Raw genomic sequence first — 15,198 nt, forward strand, 5'->3', positions numbered from 1 at the left:
GTTTTTCTTGTCTGAAAAAGTGTTTGTGAATTGCTTAGAAAATGTTTTGAAAAGAGAGTTTAACTTTGTAATGATTCTTGTACGAATGTATGCAAAGTATTTATCTCGTTTAATTTTGAAAGCGGTTTAGAAAAATATGACTTGGCAATGATTCTAGTATGAATGTATACCAAGTGGTGATTTTCTAATATAGGTTTTGAAAAGTGTGAGGTGTGAGAAATGTTTTAGGTTGTGAGTCAGCAATTAAGAGTTATACCTACCCAAGGTCGTTATGGGTATTTCCTGTCCTTAGGAGGGTAAAACTGTCCTTACTATTGAGAAGTAAGTAGTTTTATCCTTTGGATGTAAAAGGGTCATCGTAGGGTCATCGATTGGTCATTGAAGGCAACATTTGTAAGGATACCTTAGCATTCGGAGGGACGATCATCATTTAACCGTAAGCTACACCGAAGGGTCATCGAGGGACAAAATCATATATTCGAAGGCAACATCCGAGGGACTATGATTTATTTTATAGGGACATGATGATTTAATCGAGGGGTCTTTGCTAAGTGTATCCCCACATTCGCGGGACATGACCATAATACCGTAATACCGTAAAGCAACAAAGAGAGGTCCAAGATCACATATTCAAAGGCCGTATTTTACAATCAATTAGGTAATTAGGAGGAATCCCCACATTAGAATTAATACATTAAGATCAATTAAGCAATTTAGGGTGGATCTTTGCCATAAAACTAATACATTAAAATCAATTGAGTAATTCAGGGTGAACTTCCACAAGGGTATCCCACAAATAAAGTGGAATACCTAACAAGCAATCTTTTCCTGGGATATGTGAACCTTTACAAAACTCAACAAAACATGTCAGAACACCAAATTAGGGTGCAATCGAGGATCACACCACAAAAAAAAAAGATCACAACAGTAAATAGGGTCGGGTAAATGATGCATGGCCATGATAAAACATGAGTGAAAAATCAGAACAGAAAAGTCAGCTACTGTCACGTTCGCTCCTGCCTCGCCTAGCGAAGGCTTAGCGAATACTCGCTGCATGCTCGCTTAGCGATGTGCTAGCGAGCGGCTGCGGATTCCGGTTTTGATATCAGTATAATTTCAACCAATTTTATGCCTTATGGCTTTCATTACAGCAATTACATGGTTAATCATTTAAGGTATTCAGGTACATACTAAAATTCACATGCCAAACTTAAGATATTTTCATGAATTTAATCATAATGCCATATGCAAATTAAGAACATAAGACAGTAATAGCAATGTAAACCTGTTTGCAATTGAATTGCGACTTTGAATCGGCAAATCGGATTGAATTGGGCAGAGGTAAACCTTGATGCCGTCGAGTTCCTTCAGGGTTTGCCTCCCGTGAGTGCTAGGGTTTGCTTGCTAGGGTTCTCCTTTCTCCGTTTTCGTTCTCCTTTCTTTGACTGAAGTTGGGGTATTTATAATACTCTTTTTGTGACCTAATGGGCTCAGAATGAAGCCCAGAATTTTCTGTTATTTGCAGGCTTCGCTAGGCTTCGCTAGGCGAGCTGTATAGCGAAGGGTTCGCTAGGCGAAGGAATTGCTCGCCTAGCGAGCAAGCCAGTTTGGGCCATTTTCTGGATTTGGCCATCTGTGAGTTGGGCCTTTGTTCTTTTAGGATCAATGCCTTGAAAAACAAGTTGGAGTGCCTTAAAAATGCCTTGTAATATTAATGGGCAAATTTTGGGGTATGACAGTTAGGGTTAGGGTTCGAAGAGTTTCTAGGTTGGTATTCATCATCCAGATGAACATCGGCTGAATATTGGAAGATCCCGGTTGAACTTCAACCGAAGATCTGGGAACTATGATGGTTCAGGGTTATTTATGGGTTTGGGATGGTGGTCGGAGGTGTAGAGAGAAAGGAGAGGAAAGTATAGAGAAGTTAGAGTAAAGAGATAAATAAGGGGAAGAAATGATAGTTCTGAAGGAGAATCCCTAAAATACTCCTTTCGCGTCCCGTTTAATGTGTGCCAAGTGGCACACATGGATGTCCCAGACCGGTTAACTATCCCAGTCAACTGACGATCATGTGCCCTACGTGTAGTATACTCTCGGGTTGACTTGCAATCAGATCCTTTCATTGCGCTTACATTGACTAAGTACACGCATTCAATGCTCCCTGTAACATCTGCTTGAATTTCGTTGGATCAATCCAACGCTGTTGTATGAGAGTCAACTATTGACTCTCTCTCCATGGACTTCTTAACTCCATATTAGGCTCTGAGTCTAATGGGTCTAGACCCGCTACTTTTCACACCCTCCTTTCACCAGCTCATTGACATTCTAGTGTAAAATGCACACCCTTTCCCAATTTATTTAATTTAATTAATTTAATATACTTTCTTATTAAATAATTTTATAAATGAATAATCTATAATTAGCACTTAGTCGATAATTAATTAAAACAATTAACTTTCGTAATCAAGGGTTTATTTCATTTTTATTTTTAATTACAAAAATTATAAAAATATGTTTTAACAATTAGGGTTTATTAGTATAATTTTACGATTAATTTTAGGGCTAACTTTTGGGAGATTGGTAAGGCTAATCAGGGTCTAATCGAGATCGTACTAATTTTTCCTTTGCCAATTAATTATATTTAATAATATCTCAAATAAAATTAATTATGTATATAGTTATATTATTTAATTTAATTTCTAATTAAATTAATTATAATATTTTTTGCAATTAACAAATTAATCAAAATCAATGCCACACAGTCAAATTGTAAGTCTTATGCCCTTTTGTGTTGAGGCATTTTTTAAGTCAAACATTTTTCTGCCCCTGATGCGTTGAGAACTTTTCAATAATTTAAAAACAAACAATCATTTTCTAGAAGAACTATGGTACTCTGATCCTTCATCTAACATGAGGATACGTAGGCATATAGTCGTAGCACTCAAGCGAGTACAATAACCAAAAACTTTTTTTGTGTCTAACTTCATTAATCAATCATTTTCTTTAAACAATAGCATTTTCTCTATAAATATATAAACTAAGTAGATAATAAATAACATAAGCAAACATCCTCTTAGGCAAACACAATAACCCTAGAACTAGAAAAGGATCCCATTTAGTACAATGGAGGTGAGTGGTGTCTAACACCTTCCCCTTGCTTAACCGACTCCCGAACCCATATTCGGTTGCGATTACCGTCTTATCATTTCCTTAGGTTTCATCATTATTTCCATGTTCCTTAGAAACGAATAAAAGATAATGGTGACTCTGTGATTTTTTCAGCCGCGACAGTTGACGACTCTGTTGGGGATCCCTACTTCCCTAAAGAGAGTCCATCCTAACCTCTAATTCTAGGGTTTTGTATGTTTTTTTTGCTTGCTTTAGTCTATTTTTGGCTTCTTCTATTTTATTTATTGGCTTTTATTTTTATGTTTTATTTTTATATTTGTATTGTATTATTACTCTGTTATTCATACTGTTATATCATGGGATGGGATTGTTATTATGTGAGAAGTTAAAACCCCTACTTGAGAAAAGCCTAAGTTAAGACGTTGAACTGAAATGTTTTACGTGAGGTTCCGCATCTTAAATATACATGGAAGCTACACTCATAATAGACCCCCTAAAGATATCTCCATAGTAGGGTTAGCCCCGAATATGTTGGTGATTTGGAAGTGGTTCATGACTCTGAGAACCATTTTCTAGAACCTACTCTATCCATGGTGACCTTATGTTATCAACCCACAAGGCTTGTTACTATGGTCCTTCCTATATAGGACTTATCCCGAAGGATTACCATAGGAAGGCTTGCTCCTTCTCATGGTAAAAAAAGGGTATGCTCGATGATTCTAAGGTTACTATCTTAAACTTTAGATCTCAAAAGTGAGGGGATTAGGTAGTCAAAGTATACAGATATCCTACTATAAGAAGACTGCCTTAACTAAGTCATACTAGCATATTACCCTTACCTATCCTAAAAACAAAGCTAAAAGAATAATATCATCATCAAAATCATTTTTTTGCATTCACTCATTTCAGGAATCTTAATCATCATCCAAGCACCCCAAGTATAATGGAATCTGGTAAAAGGAAAACCCTTTAGTTAAAGATAAAGGAACCCGAGACTGATAACCTAAGGAACTATGCCATGAGCTTGAGTAAATGTAGGAAGAATTCCTTGAATTACAAATTTAGAAAGATCTTGGACCACTTGAGTGTCCCTGTAGAAAGGGAAGCTTTGACTGCCTTAGCATAATTCTTTGATCCTACATTCAGGTGTTTTCAGTTTCAAGATTTCCAACTGGCTCCGACCCTTGAAGAGTTTGGAAAGATCCTAGATATTTCTAAACCCACGAAAGGCTCATTCAAAATGATAGGGTATCGTCCTACATTGGAGGAAATGGCTTATCACCTTTGCATCCATGAAGCTGACTTGCAAGTCAACTTGAGGGTTGTGGAGACTTCAAGGGCTTCCTGAGAGAGTATCTAAAGAAAATGGCTGATAACACTACTGCTTCCCTACAGTGGGGTGTCATGGATAAAATAATGATCCTCCTTACCTTTGGATTAATACTTGTTCTCATTGAAAACAACTTCACAGATTATACTGCCATCAATCTATTTTTGGCCGTAAAAGTTAGAGATGAGGATCATGTACCTGCTCTCCTTGTTGATGTCTACCATACCCTTTATCAAAGACATACAAAGAGGGGAGGTATGTTGATGTGATATGCTCATTTTCTTTATAAGTGGCTTATTTCTCACATGTCTAAGGATATAACCGTTGTTGAAGGAGTGAATGGACACAAGTGGGCCCAATATTTGGTCTCACTCACTCAAAAGGACATTATGTGGTTCCCTCAAATTCTCAACCGCAAGGATATGATCTTGAGTTGCGGAGGATTTCCTAATGTACCTCTTATAGGGTCAAGAGGATGCATAACCTACAATCCTATATTGGTTGCAAGACAATTGGGGCATTCCTTATCTTATAAACCTAAAGATAAATTGTTAGAGGGTTTCATCTTACAAGAAACAAATAGGAGCCACCCTACCATCGAGAGGGTTATTCATGCTTGGGGACAACTCAATAAGGGAATCCTAAAGAGACCCAGGGAATAACCTATTGTACCTTACGCTCAGTGGATGAGAGAAAGGGTACGCATAACAAAGTTATTATTTGTTCAAGAAGGTCTAGTTTCACCAAAGGCTCTTATTCCAATTATGATCTCTGTGAAGGAAGGAAACAACCTCAACGCCAACATTATTCAGCTAATGAAATAAAATGAGGAGTTGGAAGAGAAGTTCTACTAGACTACATGTGAGAAGACTCATTTGGACAGAGACCTTAATGTATCTTTAGAACAACTCAAAAGGAGTCAGAAAAGGACCAGATTGGAATAGGAAAAGAAGGAGCAGGCCTATGTTGATGTTAGGGTTATTAGTTCAAGCCTCAGTACACATAAGGAGGAATTGGGTTTAGCTTGGTGCCAAAGAGATGAATGTAAGGATACTTGGCTAAATTCAACTAGGACTCAGAAGAAAGCAAAGGATAAATATGAAGCCCACATTCAGGCCTTGGAAGCTTAAGTTTAAAGCCTAGTTAATGCCCCCCGTGAAGCCCGAAGCAAAACCATGGACTCAATACTGAGAAGAAGATCTGTTGAGGGACTCCTTGCTTTCCTTCCTTATAAATTGAGTGAAGCCTACAAAGAGGTGGTAGACCTCAAGAGACAGATGCATCTCTTAGAAGAAGCATATAATGAAATGAGGAATTGGTGCATTTATATAGAAGTTCATAGTTAAGAAATTATAGATACCCTCGAGTAAGACAAGGCCATTATGGTAAAACTTCAAGAAAAAGCTGGATACTATGGGGGGAAATATCTGAAGCCGGTCATATTATCTAATGACCTGATTGAGGAAATTCACCGAAGTATGAAGGATGTTGAGTTCATTGCAAACATCTTCAAACCTCAAAAAGAAATATGTGAATTTCTCAAGATGTGTCGTTACATGGTGGAGGAATTCAGGGCTAGGATCAAAGAACGATGTTAAGAAGCTTTTATTGTGTTTTCAATTTTGTGTGTTTCCCTTTTTATAAGTTATGAACAATTGTTGGGGGGGGAGGGGGGGTTCTTGTTACCATTTTTATCATTAAAATGAAATAGAGTGCTTTGAATTCCTACTTATCTTTATCTTACTTATAATCAATGAATGGTTAAGGTTCCTTTAAAAATATTTGTTTGCATGCTCATGCATTCATTCATCTTATGGCAAGAAGCTATTAATGATGAGATAGATTCTCTATAATCTAACAGGACCTGGCACTTAGTAGACTTGCCTCCTGGTTGCACATCATTCGTTTGTAAATGGGTTTTGAGAAAGAAACTAAAACCTGGTGGAACTGTTGATAAGTACAAGACTCGCCTTGTAGCCAAAGGTTTTAGGTAAAGAGAAAATATAGATTTCTTTGACACTTTTTCTTCAGACACTAGAATCACATCTGTTAGGGTACTAATTTCAATTGTTGTTGTTTATAACTTAATAGTACACCAAATAGATGTCAAGATAGATTTTTTAAATGGTGACATAGAAGAATAAATCTATATGGACCAACCAGAAGGTTTTGTGATTCATGGGAAAGAAAATAAGGTATGTACGTTAGATCAGTATATTTATGATCTAAAACAAGTTCCTAAGCCATGACATGAAAAGTTTGATAACTCAATGATATTGAGTGGGTACAAAGTGAATGAAAGTGACAAATGCATTTATTACAAATCTGAGAATCACATTTGCACTATCATATGTCTCTATGTAAAAGATCTACTCATAGTTGGATCAAACATTCGGGTTGTTAATGATGTGAAATCATTGTTGAGCAACAACTTTGATATGAAAGACCTCAGAGAAGCGAGTTTGATTCTTGGAATCAAGATCACTAGATCCGAAAAAGGAAATTATTTGGATCAATCTCATTATATAGAGAATATCTTAAAGAAATGTAACTACTTTGATTGTAAACCTATTTGCACAACATACGATCCAAGTAAAAAAATGTTTAAGAACACTGGTGATAGTGTCAGACAAACGGAATATGTGAGCATCATTGGCAGTCTCAGGTATGCCACTGATTGTACTAGACCCGACATTACATATTCCATATGAGTGTCGTGTAGGCTTACTAGTAGATCGAGTAATGAGCATTAGCAAGCTATTGAGTGAGTCATGTGATACCTTAAAAGGACCATGAATCTCGGTTTGCATTATCAAAGATTTCCTATTGTACTTGAAGGATACATTGATGCAGATTGGAATACATTATCAGATGATTCCAAAGCTACTAGTGGCTATATATTTAGTATTTTTTGAGGAGTTGTATCTTGGAAATCAAAGAAATCGACTATCTTGGCTCAGTCCACGATGGAGTCTGAGATGATAGCATTAGCGACTGCTAGTGTAAAAGTAAGTTGGTTAAGATGCTTGCTAGCTGAAATCCCTTTGTGGGAAAAACTTATGTCAGTTGTGTTGATCCATTGTGATAGTATCACTACTATTACAAAAATTGAGAATCGTTATTATAATGGAAAGATACATCAAATTAGAAGAAAGCACAACACTATTAGACATTGTATCTCTAAAGGAGTTGTAAGAGTGGATCGTGTACGCACTAATGAAAATTTAGGAGATCCTTTGATGAAAGGACTGGCTAGCGAGAAAGTCCAAAATACATTAAAGAAGATGGGACTAACGCCTATAGAGAAATCATTTGCTCGTGATGGTAACCCGACATAAATGATTGGAGATCCCAAGAAATAGGTTTAATGAGTAATAACAAGTTGTGAGTAATATGAGATGATCATGTAAGTATAAATAAGTAAAGCATGAATCCTGAAGCAATAAGAGGATGAGATAATAAAAACTCTTAATGATATTTATACTCTATATGGGGGAGTACCTAGGCTACATGAGTACCCTTGATAAACTCACCTATGTGATTGTGAAACTTAGGTCGGTTTCTATGGAATTTCGAGGAAGAATTTCTAGAGCCTTCACTAAACTGGGATACACATGCATGTCCATTAAAGCATGTGCTATTAGAATACACATTAAAAAAAGGTTGTGGGTTGGTTTAATATATGAGATAGAGTTCAAGACAATAGTGTCACTCTTGTTGAATCGGAATCATACTTGTTATGCAGAGGTTCAAGTCGTAGACACATTTGCTTATGCACAATCTTAGAAACGTTTGATGTTCATTCTAAAATCACCTTTTAAATTCAAGTGGGGGATTGTTGGAATACTTTGAATGATGAAAACTTGAGTGGGGACTTGGAAGAAATTAATGGCATTAAGTTGGAAATAAATGAGCACAAGTATGAGCTAGTGTGTTTGTTAGTGAATTTGAAAATGTTCATTAAAGTTCTGCAGCAGGAGGGAGAACACACTTTAGTATTGTTTCTATATTCCAAGTGGGAAAATTAGGTTAGGCCCCAAGTAGGGGTGCGCATGGATCATAAATCAAACCAAATTGAACCTTATTAGTTTGGATAATAAAATTGTTATCATAAAATCAGTTTATTTTTTTAAAACCGGTTAATAAATGGATCGGTTCAGTTTCAAATCGGTTTCTCACAAAAAAAACAATTAAAAAAACAGTTTTAAACCGATTTCTTTCAAAAACCAATTTTTCATTTTCATTAAAAAAATCAATTTCAAAACCAATTTTATAAAAATAAAACAGTTTTAAAACTATATTTTTAAAAAATCAATTTTATATCAAAAATAGTTTTATTTTCTTTTAACCAACATTTTATTTTAACTAGTTATAAAACTATTTTATGTAAAAAAATATTTATTTTAAAAAATTACTTTAAATTTGTCTTTTATAATCCCCACAAATAATATCTCAATTAAAAACAATCATAAAGTATGATGTGTTATATAAAAAGGATCATAAAATAAACAATTATGAACCATATCTCTATAAATCATAATTGCTCATAAAATAAATAATTCATCAAAAAAATTGTTCAAGTTTCTAAAATCTGTCATAATTGTTTATAAAATAAATAATTTGTCAAAAAAAAATGTTCAAACTTCCAAAATCTCTGACGTAGGTAGAGGTGTTAAAACTGTATTCTCGAAAGTTGCATATGTTGACGCCTTTAAGAAATTCTGTAAAAAGTAAAATTAAATGAACTTATATAAACCTTTAATTTCTTCACTTTGGGAAACATTAGTTTTTCCATGGAACTCGCTAAAAATATAATTTAAAAATCACTATTCTCAACTGATATTGCTAATACATTTAACTTGTGGACTAACAACATACAACAATTAGAAACAAACTTCAAAGTTCATGCTGAAGCTTTATAATATATCAACCAATGGATTATACTATACAATGTTGTGGTTATATATTTTCTCATAAATAGGAAAAAAAATCTGCAATTTTTTTATTTTGAAAAAAAATCTAAGTTTTTTTATTTTGAAAAAAAATCTAAATTCTTTTTATAAAGTTTAAAAGAATTAATAAAATATAAAATTAGTTTATAATGTGTATATATCTATATGATAAAAAAATAAAAATAAACAAACATATAAATTAACACATAATAGAATTTGGATACCCAGTAACTAAATGACATTATTATTATGGTTACCGGATATATTTGGATAATAAAATGGATACCCACATTTATATTTAACATTTGGATTGGATTTTTAAAAGTGGAACAATTTAGATACAAATTTGGTTATGAATAACCATTTTTTTCCACACCCCTAGCCCTAAGATGTATCCAATTTTATGGTTGGATGAGAACATACTACCATGAAACATAACACATGTGTGCCCGCTGTAACACCCTAAAATCCCGAGCTTAAAATGATAAAATAAGACATATAGAAAAACATTTTCCAAAGCTTAGGATGTTACTCAACATCAAACCCATATGTTTTGCAACACACATATTCAATTAGATAACATGTCCGCATACACCTCTCATCGCATGCTCACCTTCACTTAGGATATCATCGCAACGGAAATTCATCAAATAAGCATGCATCATAAATAAAAACAAGTCTCGTGAAATACTTTATTGAAATACCAACTATCATGGCAAATCCTCCACAACTAACATTACTCCAAATGTCGAGAGTCTAACGTTCAACTCTCATTACAAAACATAAACAACGAAATAACAATATTCGCCCACCCAGTGTTACAGATCAGAGCAACAGAAATCCAAAAATGCACAAAACGGAAAAAGGATAGGAATAGCCTTAACACCATCCTCGAACTCTAAGAAGTTACTCGTCTACATGCTTATTTTTACTTCGAAGGAAGCGCGGACTACAACACAACAACAAGGGGGGAGAATTCACATCAATAATATAAATGGCATAAGCTGCAAGGTAGAATTCAAACATCTACACGTTCTACAATAATCACACAACATGATTCTCACACCCAATCAAATCAACATACACAAAAAAATTGCATACTCATCATGTAAAATTATGCAATGAGACTCATAACCTTAACTAGACTCATATGCATGTGATATCATTTCATCATCAATTGGTTCACTCAGGAACCGGGTTCACCTTGCTCGAACCCCGAATCCACCCTACTCAGATTCGGGACAAGTCACTAGTCCACCCTGCTCGGGTTGTAACTTACCTCTTTTATTGACAATTATAACATATGAGTGCATGTCAGAACACGTCAACGCAATAACAACATAACTTTTAAAGTCCCCTCCCGATAATAAACAAAACATTCATTGACTCCATGATAATAGTTCCCCTCCCGACTTATCATCCCACAACAACATAATCATACTGAAGTAACATAAATCATACTCATACTATAACATATCAGCATCATAATTCACAGTAAGTAAGACAACATCATTACCAATTGTGCACATATCCACATTCATCACATACTTCATAAATTCAATTAAAATCATGTTTAATCATTAAATCATACCAACATCATCCAAACAACACATAACAATGTATTATCAATACTCAAAACGTCTATGAAACTTGAAAAACCAAAAACTACCACTTAATACCATCTACACAAGTATTTACACATACTTAAGGCTCATGGAGGGTTACCCGCCACTGGCATATGGTGCCCGCCATCAACATCAAACCTCCAAAATAGCACACATGTCGCAATTGTGGCGACCAACTTGAGAAACAAGCATGGGCTTCATGGCGGATTACCTGTCATGGCCATGGCACCTGCCATGGACCAACAAAATTACATTTTCTGCTACGGAGTTCACCTCAGAACTCCAATTTTCCACTCCAAGTACTCAAATTAATCAGAAAAACAACCGAAAATCTGCATATTAACATCACACAACTTATATCTATCATTTAGCAAGCATAATCATCAACTATTCTCCACTTTTATCATGGTCTTAAAGACCTTCAAACCCAACAATGGTGAAAAATATATTAACACGTCAAAGCAGAATTTCATACACACATGTATCCAAACTTCATTATGAAAACAGATTACAACACCAATTAATTACCAAATTTCATATTCACATGTAAACACAATAAAACATGCACAATCATACAATCCTATTGGGGGTTAAGGACTCTTGATTATACCCCTTAAACATATATTCGTTATTGAATCCATTATTCCCCCTTACCTCAATTCCTTTATCTCAATTCCTAGTAAGCAATAGCAAAATTATGATATTTGATTATTCTTCCCTTCTCTTTAAGCGCTAACCTTTTATCTCCCTTATGCCTCTAATCCTTTTTCACGTACTGACAAAAAATTCTAAACCTAGGTTATCTCTTAACCTTATATATTTAGGGTAATATATTCATAATAATAATTCCCTCATTCACTAGCAAATACTCTTACTCCTTCCTCCCCTATATTCTCTTAACTTACAAATTGAACCCAACTCCCTATTTTCTTATTTTAATTAACTAAATTCTATAAAATATTATTATTTTAATTCTTAAAATAAGCTCAAATTATTCTAAATAAATTCTACTAACTTCTACTTATCTTTTACACCCTCACCACAAGGTCACACCCTAACATTCCTATTAATTCAATTATCGCACATAATAGTTAAATTGAAATAGAATTAAATCGCATAAAATAATCATTCAAAAACTGGGGTGTTACACCAGTCGGCCGGTTCGATCCGGTCTTGAGCTTGGGCTTGGGCATTAATCCAATAACTTTTTTGGTACCCGAAATGATGAAAAAAAATTTAATATTATTATTTAATATTTATTAATTTATTAATCGTGCGTAATGCAATGTTTTAAAAATCAGACCGAAACGGTCGGTTCAACCGGTTGGACCAAGAATCAGAGATGAATTCGGTTGGATCAACCTTTCAAAACCGTTAGTGGGTCACAATCGGAGTAAAATCGGAAAAAACGGATTGAACCGTTCAAAATCATTTGAACCAAAGAGAATCGAAGTCAGTTTTGTAAAATCGCTTGATTCAAAAAAAAATGCATCAAATTGACCATTTTTAAAAAATAAAATAAAATTTTAATATGTCAATATCAAAACTTAACATACATTCTCCAATCACAAAAAAGAATTTCATGTTTTTTTACAACAATACAAACTTCTAAATTGTATCACTCCAATATAGTTTTTCTTTCAACTACACTCCATCATCATCACGTCGTCTCTTTTAAACATAATCACGATATTCAATTCAATATTGAGTTTCGTTCAAGTCAATATTATTTGTTGTCATCAAGTAAGATTTGTTCGTCGTAGTTCAGTTCAAATTTGGTTTTTTGTTTAATAAAATATTTTGTATTATTTATTTTTGATATTTTATCTTAATTATTTGAATTTTATTTTAATTCTTATATTCTATTATTTTAATTTTGGTTTGAATTAGTTTAACTTATTTTATTATAATTTTTTAATTTGGTCAAATTATTCTTAAATAAATATTGAAATGAAGTGTGGAACTATATTATGTTATTATATGTTATCGATATTGTTGTATTAAGTTTGTAACAAACTTTTGAAATATTTATTTTATTATGTTGTGAACGTATGATTATATGTCGCATATCTATGAAATTTAGTTTCATATTATTAGTTTAATTAATAAACGGTTCGACCATATGTTTAATCAGTTGAACCAATTAAATCTTAAACTGCAAGTTTTATCGGTCCGATCTTCGGTTTAGTTTTTAAAACATTGGCGTAATATAATTATTATTAATTAATAATGGTAATAGTAATTGTTGACCAAAACCTCCACGAATTTTCCTTGCCGACCAAGTCACCTCACTTCCTTATTGACCAAGTGAATAATGGCTAATTTTTACTGGACCAGATCCATTTTCCCACGACTTTTTCTCCTTTCGGGTTGGATTCTCAACTATAAATAGTTATTTGCAATACACACTAGATTTCACAATACAAAATCTCTGCTCTCCCATATTCTCTTATATAAATTTGCTTTTCTATTTTCAAGTGACTTACTTGTATCATTCGCAATTCTTTTATTCAGATAATACAAGTGGTTCTCACACAATCATTGAGTGTTTCAATATTATTAAAATGTATACTTCTAAAACGATCATATATCATACAATTAATAAAAATATAATTAAACTAGATTGTTTTATGTTAGAGACACAGTAATTCAACTACTTTACATATTTTTAAACAATATTACAAAACATTTTAAAGAGAGCACAAGCTACTCTACAATTCAATCTAAAATTCAACTATCACTAATTTTCAAAACCATGAATCAAACAAAATTAATTTTTCTCTTAGCTACATCAGCTCTAATTTAGTCTCAACTTAATATATTTAACCTTTTTAAAATAAAATTACTTTATTTAGTTTTTAACGTTTCTTAAGAAAAATAATATTTTCCCCAAATTTCTTTAACACCAATAGTTTAATAACTTAAATATATACTTCAAAATCAAAACAGTAGACCATCAAATTTTAACTTTATTTTGATTTGGGGCAGAAAAATCGGTCTTGAGGATAATTTGGAACGATCCGTTGATATACAAAAGCCATGAAATTTTTCTTCCATTTTCAAATATGGTACTTAAGAAACACTTCGAAAAATTACTCAATCCGTTGAAGCAGAGATTTGAACAGTTCAACAAACTAAAAATGACATTGACTTAAAAAAGAAAAAATTTAAGAGCTATTACAAACTCTACATTTCTACTAACATTAACAATTCCCTAACCACCAAAGCCATAAAGGGTCCTTCCCTGCCTCTTAAGCGCATAAACAACATCCATAGCAGTAACGGTTTTCCGGCGAGCGTGTTCAGTGTAAGTCACGGCATCACGAATCACATTTTCAAGAAATATCTTCAGGACACCGCGAGTTTCTTCATAAATCAAACCGCTAATACGCTTCACACCACCGCGTCTGGCGAGACGACGAATCGCAGGCTTGGTAATTCCTTGAATGTTATCTCTCAGAACTTTGCGATGACGTTTGGCTCCACCTTTTCCCAAACCCTTTCCTCCTTTACCTCTTCCAGACATAGTAGATTGCTTGAAGAAGCTTGTTGCTTGATTGTTACCGTGAGGTTTTTGGAGATGATAGTGGTGTGTTGAAAGATTGGGTGCGAGGGGTTTATATTGGATTTGAGATGATGAATGTTTTGCCGTTGGATTGGATGGTTATCCGTGGGAAAGAGCTATATCTAGATATTAACCGTTGGATTATAAATGATTGGCTGAGAATTGTAAAAAAGGTATCACGCGGATCGCCAGGCTGGCTGGTTTCAATTTTAACCGGGGAGATTGGCTTTTTGGTTACATTATAATGATCTCTTACAGTAATAAAAGATTTACTCTTTTCCAATTTAAAACAAAATAATGCTCTTCATCCTAAATTACACAATATTTTAAGCATTTTACACAAATTAAAAGATGTAATTAATTGTGTTTAATTAAATTATAAAAGAATTTATAAAATATTATTTATTAATAGGATAAGTTTAAATAATTATAAAAAGAATAATAAATCATAGATTGTACGGTAAAAAATAAAGATCAATGTCATAAAATAACATATATATTTTGAAAAAAATGGAGTAGTATTTAATAAAATAATAAATAAACCATTTTATTTTCTTTATTCTAATAAGAGAGAGAGAGAGAGAGAGAGAGAGAGAG

The 15,198-nt window shown here is 33.6% G+C and overlaps 1 protein-coding gene across 1 annotated transcript; it reads right to left on the bottom strand.

Moving 5' to 3' along the window:
- Positions 1–14,065: 14,065 nt before the first annotated feature.
- Positions 14,066–14,647, bottom strand: LOC127093513 (histone H4). The gene has a single exon (XM_051032455.1). It carries the CDS (start codon positions 14,560–14,562, stop codon positions 14,251–14,253), a length of 312 nt encoding a protein of 103 aa, XP_050888412.1. The 5' UTR covers positions 14,563–14,647; the 3' UTR covers positions 14,066–14,250.
- Between the last annotated feature and the right edge of the window lie 551 nt (positions 14,648–15,198).

The sequence above is a fragment of the Lathyrus oleraceus genome, chromosome 6 (genome assembly GCF_024323335.1).
Source record: "Lathyrus oleraceus cultivar Zhongwan6 chromosome 6, CAAS_Psat_ZW6_1.0, whole genome shotgun sequence".
NCBI classification, from domain to species: Eukaryota; Viridiplantae; Streptophyta; class Magnoliopsida; order Fabales; family Fabaceae; genus Lathyrus; species Lathyrus oleraceus.

Bases quoted from the DNA above. Each gene is read 5' to 3' on its own strand.
- LOC127093513 (XM_051032455.1), bottom strand. From the start codon at position 14,562: ATGTCTGGAAGAGGTAAAGGAGGAAAGGGTTTGGGAAAAGGTGGAGCC.